Source organism: Pinus tabuliformis, chromosome 4_1 (assembly GCF_031772625.1).
Source record: "Pinus tabuliformis cultivar Carrire ecotype Pingquan chromosome 4_1, CPIR1, whole genome shotgun sequence".
Classification (NCBI taxonomy): Eukaryota; Viridiplantae; Streptophyta; class Pinopsida; order Pinales; family Pinaceae; genus Pinus; species Pinus tabuliformis.
The window spans coordinates 360,878,675-360,896,750 of NC_142303.1; the positions used below are offsets into that span (position 1 = coordinate 360,878,675).

General features: G+C 35.5%; 1 protein-coding gene and 1 pseudogene across 1 annotated transcript; one reads left to right on the forward strand and one right to left on the reverse strand.

Annotated features, from left to right (window-relative positions):
* Nucleotides 1-6,450: 6,450 nt before the first annotated feature.
* Nucleotides 6,451-6,589, reverse strand: LOC149175794 (U6atac minor spliceosomal RNA; annotated as a pseudogene).
* An 818-nt stretch (nt 6,590-7,407) lies between these two features.
* On the forward strand, nt 7,408-11,055 carry LOC149175795 (putative glycosyltransferase 2). Its single transcript, XM_089422959.1, has 2 exons — nt 7,408-8,123; nt 10,427-11,055. The coding sequence occupies exons 1-2, from the start codon at nt 7,410-7,412 to the stop codon at nt 10,937-10,939; spliced, it is 1,227 nt and encodes a 408-aa protein (XP_089279085.1). The 5' UTR covers nt 7,408-7,409; the 3' UTR covers nt 10,940-11,055.
* The last annotated feature ends 7,021 nt before the right edge of the window (nt 11,056-18,076 follow it).

Consider the following 18,076-nt stretch of genomic DNA (forward strand, 5'->3'; position numbering starts at 1 on the left):
AAAAACAGAATTTCTAATTATAAAAACTCAAATTAGTTCTAGTTTGTTTTACTAGCAGTAAAAATAAATATTCACATTAACAGAGGATATCACACTTGTGCTTTTGGGACTCAAGCATTCCAATCTCTCAACTTCTTCGCTTCAGCCCATCTCATCGTTACCTGAGTGATGAGTGGGTATTTTCCCATGTTGTACAGCTCGTTCCTATGCGGTTCACATTCACGAAAATGATATGATTACCGAGCCTGTTATATTTTCCAAATAATAGTGGAAGTAAAAAATAACAATGAGAGATTTATTTGGGAAAAAGGGTTAGTGTCTCATGGTATTTCATATATATATATATATATATATATATATATATATATATATATATATATATATATATATATATATATATATATATATATATATATAGATATATATATAATAATTAAGTAGTAATTGTACCAAAGGTTGTAAAGGAAACATCGATAACATATGAAAGAAACATATCGATAAATACATATACAATATGTTAGAGAAGTCAATCTAATTGTTGCAATTTAACATTGCTGTCCCTATTATTCCTTTTTAGCTATAAAAGTGGCAAAAACGGTGGTCTTAATGGTACATTCAACCAAATTGATATTTGTGGCAATTTAAGTTCCTGTTGAAAATCAATTACTGAGAAATTTCATTCAAAGATTCAATTCATTTCTATCAATGCAATCATTCTCCAATGGAACTATTCAACCAAATTTATGGGTACCATTTTTCTATGATAAAACATAACTTTTCTCTCATAATAACCAAATGTATAGACACATGATGTTAGCCATATCAAAATCACGGAAGCATTTCAACTTTATTCATATCAGATACCCAAAATTTTAAACAAGAGACATACTCTTCAACATCTTGCTAGGGACTTTGTTATGCACCCTAGACTATTTCATAATAACTTTTATTCCATCTAGGGTTTCAATATGTTTTCTAAAGGCATGACATACCTTACTACAACATATAGCAAACCCTAGAAACCATTCACACAAATATAGATCTATAAAACATCTAACAACCTTTTAAAATATATATGTTAGACTTCTCACTAGGGATTCATACAAATCCTAGATTTCATACAAACAAACAATCAAAGTCAATCACAACATAGTCATTATCTTGACCAACTTTCACTAGGTTAATTCTAACGCCTAGATTTTCAATCAACCATCAAACAGTGAATAACATGACCATCTACCACTAGGGTTAGTTTGCAAACCCTAGATTTCCGAGAAATCATCAAAATCAACCAAAAATTCAACAAATCTCAAATTATCATATAGTCAAAATTCATTAGAGATTTCTACTTCAACTAAGATTCAACTCCAAAACCGTAGAATTCCACAAACTCAACAATCATTAAATACATAGATTTCAGATTGTTACATTTCACACTAGACAATATCACTACTAGGATTTAACTTGAAACCCTAGATTTTCATTTTCAACAATCACTTAATAGATTTCAGATTGTTATATCACACATACTAGATAATTTTAACTTCACTAGGGTTTAACTATAAAACCTTATATTTTCATATATCATCATCCTAGAATCTCAAACAAGGACTTCCATTAAGTCCTAAAACTCATGACCACCAATGACTAGGTCAACACATATCTAGGAATTCATAACCATACATAAACATATCATATGTCCAACAACATTAATACATCTCACCTAGACCAAGATAGGGTTTCAATCAAAAGAACGTATCTATACATGCTTAGATTTCATCATCATGCAAATACATTTCATATCATGTGTTAGTCAAACCCAACTTCACAACAAATATCAAATAAAAGTTAGACACACAATCATTTTGATTACACTAGGATTTGCTCAGACAAACGCACATACCAAAGAAAACAATGTAAGGGTTTTTCTCACACATTCCACCAGACACAATGAACTAGGGTTCCAATGTAGGATCACACATTCCACCAAACCCTAATGAGCTAGGGTTCCAATGTAGAAATATAGCAAACCCAACATTTCCAAAACTTCAAGGGTTCGGGATTTTAGACCTCATCATTCTACCTTAACAAGTTAGGATTTCTCAATCATACCAAAATCCCAAACATGACTTTATCAGTAAGACTTCAACTAGCATTTTAAAATATCCCTAAGCAACTTAGGATTTCAAACATTCACATTACCATACCCTTCGGTTAGGGTTTTCTAGAATGTGTCTAGGGTTCTACATAGTCAATCAAGAATATGAGTGGGGTGGGTAGATCTATCAAGAGATGAATCACCCAAACAAGAATCACCAAGATTCAATACAGCGAGTCATAATAGAGTTAGTAATAGATCATCAAATGAATAATCTTTTGAATCAAATTATTCAAAGCATACATTTTTTTCTTGACTAACCTTGTCTTGAGAGATCCTCCTTCTTTCAGATATTTTGCCTAGTTAAGACAACAGAGGGAGAAAGGTAATTAGTAATTAACATAATCAAAACTAAATGGGTACATGATCCCAAAATTAAAAAGACATGAGATACTTATCTTTGAGAGTTGTTGGGAGTTCCATCCAAAGCTTGAGGAAAACCTACAAACTTAAAGCAATACAAAAATGTCTTTTCCAAAGATATATTAAAAACCTATAAATTCTAAAACATATAAAACAAGTTATGTAAATAAAATGACTTAATAGTGTTAGTCCATACTATCAAATTCTTCAGGCTTCACTTTCTTTGAGTCCCATTTTTCAGCAAAGTTGGCTTGATCTCTTCCTCTCTTCTTATTCCTTGGATTCTTGGGGTAGTCACTCTTGTAATGACCTTTCTTATGAAATTGATAACACTCTGTCTGAGACATGTCAACTTTATTCATTTGTCCCTTCGATCTCTTTCCTTTAGGATGAGAAACATAAGCATTTGATACTTATTCAGGATTGACAAACATAGAGATCCATAATTCTTCTTGACTACATGTGACCCATAATTCTTCAAAGGTGGGAGCTTCCTTCCAACAGTTGAGACCTGAAGCAAATGCACTCCAATAGGGTGGAAAACCTAATATAGCAGTGATCGCCCATTCTTTTTCCGGAATAATCTCATCAATGGTTAGAAGATCATCCCTCGGTCTAGCTATCTTTACAAAGAAGGTTGCAACAATATCTTCTTTTTTCATCTTTGTATTCCTCAGCTCATTCTTCAAACTTGCTACTTGACCAATGTTTTTAATAGTGAACAATTTCAACAAGGCTTCATACATATCTTGAACATGATCCATGTTAGCTATGCATGGGAAAAGATTGTATTTTATTCCTTCTACCATTAGAGTCATAACCACCAATTTTAAATCCCTGAATTTCGCTTTGTTGGCATCACTAGCTTCTTTACATTCCCTTTTACCAAATCTAGCACCTTGTTCTTCTCGAGGATTAGGTCAATCCTCTTCTTCCAGGATCTAAAGTTAGATGTTACTTCAAGCTTTTTGTCACCCTTGATAGAGTTAGATATCTTCCTTGAATATGATAGATTCCTTCCCTAAGATAGTGCCTATGAATGGATCTACCTTTTTCTTCTTTCTTCACCAAAGCTCTGATACCATGTTGGAAAATCAGAAAGACAGTGAATATTTTCTCGATCTTGATAATTACTTTTGATGTTTGTTCTTATTAAAATTCTTTATATCTTCCTTCTTTAGTTCATACCAACAACTTCAACTATGCAACAACTTGCAACAGCCAACAACTTCCGGCAGCAATCCAACTTGGAAGACTTCATTCTCCCAATCTAGAGCACGAAACAGAGTGAGACCACCACCAAAATTTCGATTTTTCTCTTCTCCTTAGACTCCCCCAAACTCGCATTCACTTTGGCTTCCCGACAATAGACTTTCCCAACTATCCACTTCACACTTCTGCTCAGCAACAAGGTTTTCACACTTCTGCCTAGTAGATGAGAAGATGAGAAGTGATGTTCCAAATGAATTCGATGTCCTTCCTTTTATAGGATTCTTGTGGGGTCGAATACGGTCTTAGGCTGACATGGTGTGGAGGTTCCATAATTCATATTTGAATCAATACTAAATCGATTTACATGATTCAAAAGCCTAAGAAGGGTCTCTTTAAATGTACAATAATTCTATAGACTCAGAATAAATCCTAGAAGTCCTTAATGGGGATTTTGACCTAAACATGGTGACCCAAGCATGAAACCCATGCTTTAATAAGTCACAATAGTAATAATAAAAAATATTTTCTTTATTCTTTTGACAAGTACATTACATGATGACTCAAGTACATTATTGAAGACCGAACTTAGTTACTTTTTCCAACACGGGCTACGTCTCCGGCCCCTGCTCATTGTGGGGAGACATCTTTCATTATTTGGAAATGAAATAAAATTATAAGAAATTATAAAATGACACCTTATACATCCAGTTATGGGAAATGCCTAAAAATGCAAACCTTTATGGAAGAAAACATGTTACATGGTTGGATTCTTGGCAAAAAATGACTATAAAGTCGACCCTGTTCTGGTTCGTTCAAAATATGGCCCCTAAGAATCTCAAATATTCCCCTAAAGATTTCCTCCCGAGACTTGATTGAAGTTTTGCTACCTAGATGACAAAACTGGCTGCACCACTGCATTCTTTGCAGATAATCGAGTAAAATGAGTATAAACTTGGCCTATTTCTACTCTGGTGAATTCTAAGGCTCTGAGGAATCTAAAGATTCCTCGCAAGATTCCCTAGAATATTCCCAAAGAATATTCCTATGAATATTCTCACCGTATGACTCTTGAAAAACCGTGCCCAAGGGTTCACAGTTCCCGCAGTGGCAAGAGTTTGCTCTTCTCAGCACTTGGCGCACTCGCTCTTCCCCTTTGCTCTGTGGCATAAACGGTTTAGATAATGTATGAGTGGCATTGGTTGTATCGACCACTTGGTGGTCCAAAGGTGGCACGTCCAAGTTTGGGGCCATAGGCCACGAGTTGAAACCCATGGGCCTACTGGATGGTGTTCATTTTACATATAAATACAATGATTGTTGTTTGAATATTAACCATCTGATACAATATTAACCATTGTCGTTGATTGTCCAATACAATATTAATTGTTGTCATTGATTTATATTAAAAAAAACATCACCATTTTCCATCTGCCGGTGGCAATTCTGGAGATCGTTGGGGGTCACCAGCAAAACTAATGTGGTGACAATTTCATCGCTGTCGGTGGCCACATTCTGGCGACTGCCACTGGTCTAATTTGTCACTTAACTCATCACCAATCCGGTGCCACGTGGGGGCTTTTTAGTGGATCTCCGTACGCTGATGTCATCTGCCACTTGTCACAACCGAATTGGTCTGTACCACCATGTCACCCTACTAACATCACGCTGCCACTTGTCACTTTGTAATTGGTCTATACTGCCACATCACCTTGTTGACATCATAGTGATGTCATCATTCCATGTGTCATCCTGTGATTGGTCTATGTTGCCATGTCATCTCACTGACATCACCATCCATATGTCTGATGTCAGCTTCCATACCACTGACGTCAGCATGCTAATTGTCCATGCGTGCAAAAATTTTAGTTGTTTCCAAAAAACTTCAATGGGCCATAACTTCTTTATACGATGTCGGTTTGAGGTGTCGTTTATGCCGTTGGATTTAGAATGACGAGTTCTTCGATTTGAGACTAGTTTCACTGCTTTTTGAAGATTTTAAAAATTTGACCTTTTAGGATCCCCCTACATTATTCCTCCCAACTAATGAGCTTTTGGGCCACCAAAATATTTATCAGTCAATTGACAAGTGAAGGAATTTTTCTCTCACTTTATCCTTTTCAATTCAACAAACCTTACTTTGATGCATTCCCTTGAAACCAATATGAAGGTACTCCATGTCTCCTTGTTGTGAAGTCCTAATTCCCCTCTCAAGAATGATATCCTCAAGTAGCTTGTCCAAATATTCTAGTGCAAAGTAATCCACCGTAGAAACGTTTTCAATACCCATAATCAAAGAAAGCTCATAAATTTTGTTTGAATTATATTAAATTTTCATACCAGAATTTAAATTAGACTCAATAAAACTTAATTCTTATAATTTTAACCCATTTTTAAAATAATCAATATCATTAATAAAAAAAATACATCTAAATAACACTTCCTAAAAATCAAATCTCATAAAACTCATTGAAAACAAAACTCAAAAAACAAACCGTCTTTATGACCATACAATCAAGTCTTCTTGAAAATATATCCTTTTCGATTATTACATATTTTTAAGTATAATTTAAAAAAATAAATAAAAAAATAAAAATAATTTTATATTCAAAACACAGATTTTAATGAACCTAAAAATAATTGAACTGGCACTTCATAATAAAAGACCAACCAATAATTTGGCAAAAAGACTTTTAACCAACCGTACTACCCACCCAGACTAAAACTTATGGCAAAATCCACCTCATGAAAGTAAAGATCCACCTACCTCAAAAGATAAAGAGACTTAACCGTGTGCGATTACCAAGTCCGAAGGCTATTCCCGTCCTTATCGAGGGAGATGCCAACCATCTATTACACGTAGTACTGAGCATCTTCACAACCAATCATTTATTTTCCCATTTAATAAAATAATATATTTTTTATTTTACTTTTTGAATTTATAATATATATATATATATATATATATATATAAAATTTTAATTTACAAAAATTTTCCATTTTATTTCTAAAAAAATTACTCACTTTACTGTGAAAAGAATTTTGTCCACAACTTAATCATCAAATTTGGACCATTTTACAAAGATTCGAAAATAATTTTGTCCACAACTTAATTATAAAAATTTTGACCATTTTACAAAGACTCAAATATCAGATTAAAAATAATTGACCACAACTTAAATGATAAAATGCTTAACCTATTTTACACGATTCAAATCACTAAAATATTACTCACTTTCCATCAATAAATTTTTTATTTATATTTATCTCACATTAAAACGATTTACAATAAAATAACATGTTTTCATCTTAAAAAATAATATAATCCTAGGAGGAATCGAACGAAACTTTACCTTCCCAAAAAAACAAATCCACCTCGGCTATTTTACACGATTCAAATCACTAAAATATTACTCACTTTCCATCAATAAATTTTTTATTCATATTTATCTCACATTAAAACGATTTACAATAAAATAACATGTTTTCATCTTAAAAAATAATATAATCCTAGGAGGAATCGAACGAAACTTTACCTTCCCAAAAAAACAAATCCACCTCGGCTCCAGAAAAGCAGCTGACGACGGAAATTGAGTTGGTCCACACATTGACCCACTCCCATCACCTATTTATTGACCTACAAAATTCTGCCATTGCCTACTCGGAGGAGCTTCAGCTAATGGTGAGAATTATGCCTTGGCCGAACAACAGAACGAACCCAACATGGGGGAAAGCTCACTTGCCAATGAAATGGATGCCGTTGATGGCATTGGCATTGGGATGTCTCATAATTTGCTCTCTATTGCTGTCTTTTCAAAGTGTCTGGATCGGTATGGAGGCCGAACAGCTCCAATCGGATCCGGAAAAGCCCGATCGTCTGCTGCAACGAAAAGTGAATGTCGTAGATGGCAGTGAATCTGCACAGAATTCAGAACTTCAAGAATATGACGATGATGCCAAAATTGTCAGTACTGGAGAAGCTACATCAATGGAGAAAATAACGCGGTCAACAACGTTCAGGCTGCTGCTGAATGAGCTGGGCCAAGCACAGGAGCAGCCTCTGTCGTTCATGATAGTTACAGGGGAAAGATCTTCTCCCTGCAAAACACCTCTTGGTTCCAAAATCATGATGAAGACTTACAAAAACAAAGTGGATTACTGCAATCTGCACGGTTGCAAGGTTTGGTATGCACTGGAGGTGTGGGAAAAAGGATTCACTGGCACATGGGTTAGGTATCCTCTTCTTCTCCGGCTTATGAAAGCCAACCCTTCTGTTACGTGGTTCATGTGGATGGACTCAGATGCCATTTTTACAGATCTCAATTTTTCCATCCCCTTTGACACGTACAATGGGTGGAACAAGAATTTCGTTGTCTCCGGCTACTGGGAAAAGGTATGATACTCATACAGATACTCTCTCAATTATCATTTGGCATCCCACAATTGTATTGAATTAGGCTTTTTCCAAATTGTCCAGTGCCTTCAAAATCGTGATCAGCACAGAAGCTTGCTGTTGGTTGCATTGTCTTAACGGATCGCTGGATAACACAGTTAGCCTTTCTTGATAGAATTAAACAAATCTGATTGCTTCCAAATAGCTAGAGATTTATTATTTACAGCTAGTGTGGGTGGGGAAATTCCAATCTTAGAATGTTAGGCTGCATAAATTTCCTGTTCTTTAAGGAGCCCACATATTGTCATTCAACTGATTTAATCTCTGCTAGCGTGCATAGGTTGGTTGTTATTCTTTCAGGAGCCCAGAAATTCTCATTGGACTAGTTTACTCTTCTTGTGATTAACAGATCGGGGATTAAAGTAGGGTTGAGTTATCTTTATGTTCATCATAGGTTCTGCTTAAATTTTGCAATATTTGGAAATTTTAATGAAAATAAGTCAACGTTGACTTTACTCAGGTATTAAATATTTTTGAATTTACCATTAAAATAATTATTTATAAAAAATAAAAAATAATTTTTCGTTATCAAAATTATATTAATAAAAAATAAAAAAATATAATTTAATTTATTTTATTGGGAATAAAGTAGGAGAAACTTTACAGTATTTTTTCATATTTTGTGGATAGCAAATTAGGTAATTTGGCGATTTTGATTATGGAGTCTAGGACCAAGGGAATTGAAGGGAATGTACCTTTAAGACTAACAACAAATAAAATTTCATATCAAACTTTAAACCACTTAAACTAATCTTTAAAACTATCAACATTTTTATTATATATATATATATATATAAATTATTTAGAAATTTTGTTTTTATTTTATATATAAAAAACAAACCTTTCACTTTCATATAATATTTATTAAAAAAATAAATTAAAAATTAACATGTTTAAGTTGATATTTGACAATTTTTCAGCTTTATTAATGTGTTGACTCTTTGTGACTGATAAAAATTTCAAAGTATTGAATTAAAAATTAACCTGTTGAACAAGATATTTAGTAATAAGTTTTTGTTGGTTAGTGTGTTGACTATACTCTGATGGCACTTTCAGATTACAAGTATTGAATTAAAAATTAACATGCTTAACAAGATATTTAGCAATAAGTTTTTGTTTATTAATGCTTTGACTATACTGTGATATATTTAGTAATAAGTTTTTGTTGGTTAGTGTGTTGACTATACTTTTATGGCACTTTCAGATTACAAGTATTGAATTAAAAGTTAACAGGTTTAACAAGATATTTAGCAACAAGTTTTTGTTTGTTAATGTTTTGACTATACTATGATGGAATCTTCAAACTACTTATCTTTCATGTTATTAACTTTATAAAATAAAATTTTTCATTAAAATTTTAGATTTATATATATCTATATATAAATTTAAAATAAATTTATTTATATTTATTTGATGTTTTAATTATTAAGTAGAAAGTTAAATATTTATATTTATAAATAAAAAAAAAAAAATTAAAATGTGATTTGTATTGAAATTTTTAATTTTTAAATTTTTTAGCTTAAAATAATATGACATACAATTGATTTTTTTATATATAATAAATTCAAATTTAAAATAAATTTACTTTAATATAGAACAATATATATTTACAGCTTCTTATTGAGTACCTGGTGGATCAGGAGGTCACAAGGTCAATTCTCCTCAGACACTCTTGGGGTTAGACCGTGATAGTCTGGTCGACAAGATTTGATAGCCTGGCCGACAAGATTTGATAGTCCCCCACAAAATTTGATTCCCTTTGGGGTTGATCTACCCGGATTTTCTTATGTGAAAAAAAAACAATATATATTTACATGTACCTTAATATTAATTTTCTTTGATAGCTTGGCCGACATGATTTGATAGTCACCAACAAAATTTGATTCCCTTTGGGGTTGATCTGCCCAAATTTTCTTACATGAAAAAAACAATATATATTTACATGTGCCATAATATTAATTTTCTGGTATTTACAAAATCAAAACATACTTATCCTGATATAACAAATTAGTTTTTTCCATATATACAAAATTTTTATTTTACAATATTTATTATAATCATAATAATATCCTCACTCCACATCTCCAAATTTGGAACATAACCCTTTTTTATACTCCTCTGCATTTAAATTTAAAATTAAACTGATTTAATTTTTTATTATTGATTTAAGAAAAAAACGTAAGATAATGCAATGAGCTATTTCCAACCAATAATATCTAACATGGAACTCTATCATCTTGTAGGTTTATGCAAAGGAGCCAGACTGGATGGGACTAAACGCAGGAGTTTTCCTGATCCGTAATTGCGAATGGTCCTACACATTTCTTCAAAACTGGAGCGCACTGGGGGCGCCCGAAAACACTGTGAAGGCCAAGGAGGCCATGAATTCCGTTATAAAAAGTAGACCGCAAGATTGGGGTCCTGACGACCAGAGCGCATTGGTATACCTTCTGAATCAGAACAGAAAAGAATTGGAGGTGAAGACTTTCCTGGAGGTGGGTTACAGCTTGCATGGGTACTGGGATTACATTGTAGATAAATACGAGGACATAATGCAACGAAAAGAAAAGCGGCCATTCGTCACTCATTTTTGTGGATGTAACTTCTGTGGTGGACTGGCTATCACCGACCGATGCTCTCAAGGCTTCGAGAGAGCGTTCAATTTTGCAGATAACCAGTTGCTTGCGCTTGTGGGACTCAAGAATTCCAATCTCTCCACTTCTTCGCTTCAGCCCATCTCATCGTTACCCGATTGATGAATGGGTGTTTCCCCATTTTGTACAGCTCGTTCCTATTCGGTTCAGACTCACGAAAATGATACGATTGCCGAGCTTGTTATATTTTCCAAATAATAGTGGAAGGAAAAAATAAGAATGAGCGATTTATTTGGGAAAAAGGGTTATTGTTTAGTGACATTGATTTGCATTTCATATATTTTATTTTTATAAAATTAATTAATTAGTTTTTAAAATGGCTCAATTACCATATATTTTTGGACAATTGAACTCAAGCAACTGAGAAAATAATTTGTTCATCAAATTATTATATTAAAATCTTTTGATTTTGTAATAAAATGAAGAAATAGTGTGGGTGTGAGTCAATGTGCGTAGGTTAAGCTGTCATGGAAATTAAACATTATTTAATGTTAGAAAAATTGTCCCTTTCACCATTAAGTCTAACTCTTTAAACAATTTTACAAAATTAATTATTAATATACAATTTTGTTAATTTATAATTTTTCAATAATTTGTTTAGTTATTCAAAGAAATCTATTTATAAACTTTTTCAATTTTAATTTTTGTTATAAATTTAAATCTTTAATTATAATTTTTTGCTTTTAAGTTTAAAACTTTTTAATTATTGAAAATAATTTTATTCAAAAAGACATTTCAAGATAAATGTAAAAGCCTTTCTTTCTTGATTACTTTTAATTATATTATGTTTTTTCGTAATGCCCTTCCTGATTATGTGAATATGGTCATTTACTTTATTATGCAGAAACCTGGTAAATTGGTAAGCGTGAGTATATGGAAATTAAATAAGTTCAAGAAGTTAAAATTTGTTTTATTTTTATTTTGGAAAAGAAATAATATACTCAATTAGAGTTGTGGGGAAAGACATTAACAAAAAAAAACAAAAACAAATTTTTTAATTCTTTTTAAGTTAATTAAGAGAGTTATATCCTCCTCCCATAAAGATGAAAAAGTAGCAATTTGGGGAAAAGCCAAAGGGGAGAGACTTGAGGCGATAAGGAGGAAGAGAGAAGAACCTTGAGCAAGATGTTGCTAGGGTGATGCGTGGGTGTTCTTGAACTGGTCAGGAGCCAGTGGAAACTCTGCAAGTTGAAAGTTCTGGAGTGGACCATGAGTCTTGAGGTTCAACAACTGATATTGTTTGCTATACAAATTTGCAAAAATAAAAGAGGCTTGGGGGGAGATTTGGACATAATTGCCAATCTCGCTGGTTGGGTGGAGAAGTCTTCAGCCCCACGTAATTTTCTGTTAATCGAGTATAAAAATAAGTATCTTAGGTTTCAGATCAAATGGTTTCATTTCATAACAATGATTGTTTATATTTTGAATGGAAAGGTTGGAATGTGTTGTAGTAGCTACAACCACCCTCCAAAATTTACCTATGCTTTGATTGTGGAGCCTTCCTTCTAAATCTCAACACCTTATCTTGCACTGATCTAGGTATCCATGCTTTGACTGACAATTATCTCTTTAGTTTGGCTTGTGTTCGCTTGCTTAGTTGATTTTCTAACCCACAAGCTGATCTCCTAACTTGGTCCCACAACAGTTATGAGCCTGCCCCAGAAACTGCACAATTCTTGAGGGCAACTGACCTTTCTATTGGGAATTGTGTAGTCCTGGCTGCCAGCGAGCCTTGAGCTCAAAAACTGCGCAGTCATGAGGAGGTAGCCCAACACTGAGCCCATAAATTTTGCAACCCTCACTCAGCTCAGAAAATACGCAGTGCACTGAGCCGAAAAGTTGCCCAATTCTTGAAACTGTGTTGTCTTTCTCAACAGTGTGTCTACCAAGTTCCCCCCCAAAAAAGAAGAAAATGAAAAAAACATCCCTAAAAAATGGGGATCTATTTTAGCATCTCGAAGGAGGGACTTGCGTTATTTTTAGAAACTTCCAACAAGTGTCACTTTTTCCTTGATTTTAGGCATGCGCATCATAAACCCTAATTTGTCCAAATCTATTTAATCAATGCTGCTAGAGCTCATTTGCACATCCAATCTTGGATCTCTAGCATTCCTGAGGAGATCAAGGAGCCTTTGCTGCGATTGTTGTTGCTTTTCCGAATGAGTTTTTCTTTTGTCGTCTTTTGTCGCTTTTCTGTCACTTTTTGTGGTTTGGCTTGTGCAAGTGTTGTTTCACTTGTTTCTCTGTATGGTTGCTAACATTTTAACTTGTAGAAGTGTTGTTTCAAGTTATAAATTACCTTTCCCAAGTGTCACATGATTTTTCCTGTTTTTGCACCAACGGTCATCATTATGTTGACTCTCCTCACATGCTTCGTTTTCCTTCTATTTAATCAATTGCTGCACTTGTTTCACATGCATGCATCTACACGTAGTCAAATCTGCACTTGAATTCACACCATCTTTTAGATCTGCTTGTTTTTCACACTCCCTTGGGCAGATCTGGGTTCCCTTGCCTGGATCTCACCTTGCAAGCTTGCACTACGCAATCTAGAGACTCAAGCCTTTGCCTTGGCCTCTGGAATTGTGCAGAGCATGGCCTGGGTGGGATCCAATTGTGGACTACATAGTTCCAGGAGCTAGTCTCCCAGCTTGGCCATTAAGACTGCGCAATGCACAGTCTCTCCCAGGCCTTGGCCTAGACTGAACTGCGCATTGCATAGTTCCAGTCATCAAGATTCCACACTGAATGTTGGGACCACGTAGTGCGCATTTCCCACAATCATTCAATCACCCTTATCATTCAAAATTGCGCAATCCTTCCCATTGAGAGCCCAACTTGTTTCTTGAACTTGTCTTGAAGTTTTCTTGCTTTAAGCTAACATTTTCTTGCCATAAGTGTCCTCTCTGTCCCACAAGTACAACAATTGTTGAGCATATCTCCAGCAGGCACAGTTAACATGGCATCCAAGAGAGCTGCATCAAAGGAAACCACTAAGAGCAATACTGGGGAAGGAGTTGAGTAGATATTAGTTGATCTCTAGTTTATGGAGATACTCAATTTTTTATTGAGAAGGGAACAACACTAACATGGAAACATATCAAAGACATATTTGCAAAAGGCTTTGACACAAATCTGGAAGATCAACAGATATATGTTAGTATCCAACAGTCATGGTTATACAAGGTTACATGTAGGTATCTTGCCTTCCCATGTGTGGACATCATCAAATGGATTGTCTCACATACAAATGCATAGAATATGACATTGAGCAGTGCCATTGGGAATAAGATTGCCACCTTTAGGGCATAAGGCTTTTAGTAGATGTATCAATTGCCCAAGCCAGTGAAGCACATGGACTCACTTTTCTTTGCCACCCATAGCTATGTGAACACTAGAGACATTGTCAAGCACTCGGTGAAAAAGCCATCGAATTTTAAACATACACCCACCCATGTTTACAAGATGAAGTCCCTTAGGAAGACTTACCAATCCTTGATCATCTTTTCCTGCAGAATATATGGTCAAGAGAGCACAAAAACCTTCCTTGAATGGTGGGGAGTCTTACTACACCAGTTGGTGAGTGATGGAAGGCCATTCAACTGGTCGGATCTATTGGCTCAATAGTTGAAGTTCCATGTAGTTATGGCTAAGAATCCTCCCAAGAATGAGCAAGCAATGTTTTATATGTCCACATACTTACTGGATGCAATTTGTGCACATCAACGGTTCCCTGGCATGAAATGGGCATGGAAACCACAAGAGACTATCGTGAACATCTATTACAAGTATCTTTCTAATTGAAACTATCGAGGAGTGATGGAAAGGCTAACTGATGATTTTATCATCCCGTTATACAAGCTTATCTTTGAGCAGGATCCACCTTGCATGTCTTGAAAGGAAATGGAGGAAATAATAGATATTGTAGATTGGTATGCCTCACTAGGTGGAACCTTCATCAGAGTGTTTGGTGGAGAGAAGCTTCCACATGTGCTACCAATTTATGCCACCAACAAATTGATCATGCAAGAAGTTTCATACCACCTCGCTACAGGGTTGTCACCAGGACTGTATAGGAAGAAGAAAGTGTCATGGCCCGCTCTTCCTTTGTGTATCAGATTATAAGAGATTAAGAGCTTGAAAGATTCAGATGTCAAGGCTAAGAACATAGTGAAGTTTGAGTTTGGCACCAAAGAATTTAAACCGTATGATCCTCACAGTATTTGCAAGGACCACAGTATGAGAGTGTACTTTCCATGGATTCATAGGACAATTCATTAGTTAGAGGAGTAGCCTTGGAGGTACTGCTACAATGCCTCCAAACTCAATTATCCAGTCAATATAGCAAGAAATTGGAAGGATTCTCTAAATACAGTAGCAGCTCTAGAAGCGATAACAACAACAACAGAAGGAAACAATCTAGTGCAGGACAAGGGAAAGAGGAAGATTGTTGATAATTAGGAGGGAGAGAAAAGCTGCAAAATGAAGGTAGATACTATCCTCAAGAAGGCAGCTTTGGTAGCAGAAGCAAAGAGGGAGCAACGAATCAAGAGAGAAGAACAGAAGATGAGAGAAAAGAAGAGGTTGCCGGAAGCAGAACTAAAGTTGCAAGGGATAGAGAAGAAGCTAAAGGAAGAACAAGAGTTAAGGAGGAGAGAATGAGAAGAGAAGTAGAAGCAGGAAGGAAAAAAGACAAGACGTGATGATGGAGGAAACAATGCCAATACTGGTTGAAGAGTTGGAACAACCAACAGTAGAGGAGGAAGGTGAGCAGGTGCAGGATCAAGATCTTGCTCAACAAATTGAGAAATTGATCGAAGTGACAGACATGGAGTTGGAACAGGAGCCACAAAATAAAGATGTTGGCTTGATACCGAGAGCGCCATAGGTCATTCCCCAGTCTCCACCACCTCTAGCAATAGAGATAGTCCAGAGAGAGGAAGGAGATGCTTCTCTCCTTGAGGATGATCCGATTATGGATGTGTACAATCTATCATTTGATGAATTCTAGAAGAGGGTTGTACAGGTGCGAAGGAAGCAATTTTTGGATGATCACACATCACCTACATTCATCAAGGAAAGGGTGATAGTTTCAGACACCAGGAAGCATCCAAATTCCCTTGCCGAAGCCAGCTTGGCCTATGCAGGAGTAACAAGCTCAAATGTTAAGTATCTGAAGGTTGAGAATGAGCAACTAGGAAATAACATGTAGGCTGCTAGGAAAGAGGTAGAACAACTCTGAGCAATAATGGAAAATGCAATGTACGCAGTGGGGGAGATGAGGAAAGTGATACTTGTTGAAGTATCATTACTTGGAGACACTATGAAGAAGCTCTATGATGGATTTGTCACCGTGCATAAGGCAGTTGTCCGTTTTCATGGCCTACAACAATGAAGCAAAGAGTTTGTTAAAAATCTCAAAAACATACATGTTGTCATCACCCATGTATAAGAGTGGACAATGCGGTACAAAGGGGTCCTGCTTGACTTAAAGAAGAAGATGAAGCCACAGGAAGAGCTGGAGAAAGCGAAAGCATGAATGTTGATTCAAAACAATGAGCAACTCGCCTAATTCATCGACATCATACATGACTCGTATGTGCGGTTGCACAGTAGTTTGGATGTCATGGTGATAAAGCACCATACCCCATCAATCGGTTCCCTCACTAATGTTAAACTCTAGAACCAAGTCTAGTTGGAGATCAATGAGTACTTGGAGCAGCTAAGACGAGAATCCACCAAGGAAGACTTGGAGTTGAACGCACACAACATGCAGAAGTACATCAGTAGTCCTGTCAAGGTCAAGACAGTGTTGCTCATGTTTCAGAATGAGTTGGATACAAGTTCCAAGACAGTGTACCCAGATGCCATGGAGTCTAGATTCGTCTTCCAGAAAGACACCATCAACCAGTTTGGGGACACCATCACACAGCACCAAGCTTGGCACCAATATGTGACCGAGAAGCACCAAGTGGAGGTTGTCGAGCTAGACTTTCCCCAAACTTCGGAATCATAGTGATATGTCTTATTAGGCTATCTCTACCCTATTTTGTCTTATATGGGTACATCTGGAAAATGTAATATTATTTATAATTATATTGTAAGTGAAATTCCAAGTGTCAATTTTGGAATATGAAAAGTCACCATGTAATGTAATTTATCATCTAGTGAAGAAGTTGAAGAATCATGTGGGTAGTCCAAAGGTCAAAAAAGGGGAGTTGAAGAGTCACCCCCCTCTTGTTATAAATAGAACCTCATAACTCATGTAACAGGCTTTTGGGAGCCAAGCTTTTGGCTAGGCTTAGGCTTAGAAAGAGCTTGGGAGTATTGTGAAGAGCCTTGGCTTCTCCATAGTGTAGAGTGGGTATACTTCTTTGGAGGAGCAAGTGTTCTTCACTGTAATGTTCCACTATTGAGGCTAGTGGTCGTTAATGGTGTATGTATGGATGGAACTTTCACTTACAATAATAGAATCAAAGCCAACACACTTTCATGCATATGTTGTTAATATACTAGGACTATTCTTGTTGTATTAGCAATGTATGTTATTTAACTTGCACATATGTCTATGAACTATATTGTATGCATTTGTACGAATCTTGTTGAATGCATGTTGTTTGATTAACTCATCACTTTAATTTGTGGACTATTATGCATTTTAGCTTGTGATGTCATTTCACTCGTGTGTTCCTTTCAAGCTGCATACTATTACAGGGTTCCAAGGGGTACACTCTCTTTTCCCTTCATGTGTTGGAACCGCCATGCGTCGCACTTGACTTTCTATAGGGTCACACACTTGCTCTCACCCAAAGTTATCGTACTTATCTCTACACGCTACCACGGTCAAGGCACAACATTACCACCCACTACTGGGACTCCTACTCCAAATGGTGTGAGGTCTAGTTGGGACTTCATATCAGGGAGATCCCCTGAATGTTGGCAGGTCCAACACTGTCTACAAGAAGATAAAGATTTATAATCTACTGTGTCAATGAAATGTGTTATGACTAATGCCTAACTATGTCTGGTATATTTTTTGTTAAATGTTTCCAATGTTGTGAATGTTTCTCCTATGTGAAAGAGGAAATAAATAATTGATGGAATATAAGGAGTTGGACCAAGAGCGATCCCATCTCTCTGTTTAAGGAAATTTTAAAGAAAGGGAACATACACTCTATTGTGTTTATCTTGAATAACAGTAACAATATTAATATGGGAACTGTATGTAGGGGCAATGTT

Bases quoted from the DNA above. Each gene is read 5' to 3' on its own strand.
- LOC149175795 (XM_089422959.1), top strand. From the start codon at position 7,410: ATGGTGAGAATTATGCCTTGGCCGAACAACAGAACGAACCCAACATGG. The intron at 8,124-10,426 runs GTATGATACTCA...ATCATCTTGTAG, and splicing joins TCTCCGGCTACTGGGAAAAG to GTTTATGCAAAGGAGCCAGA.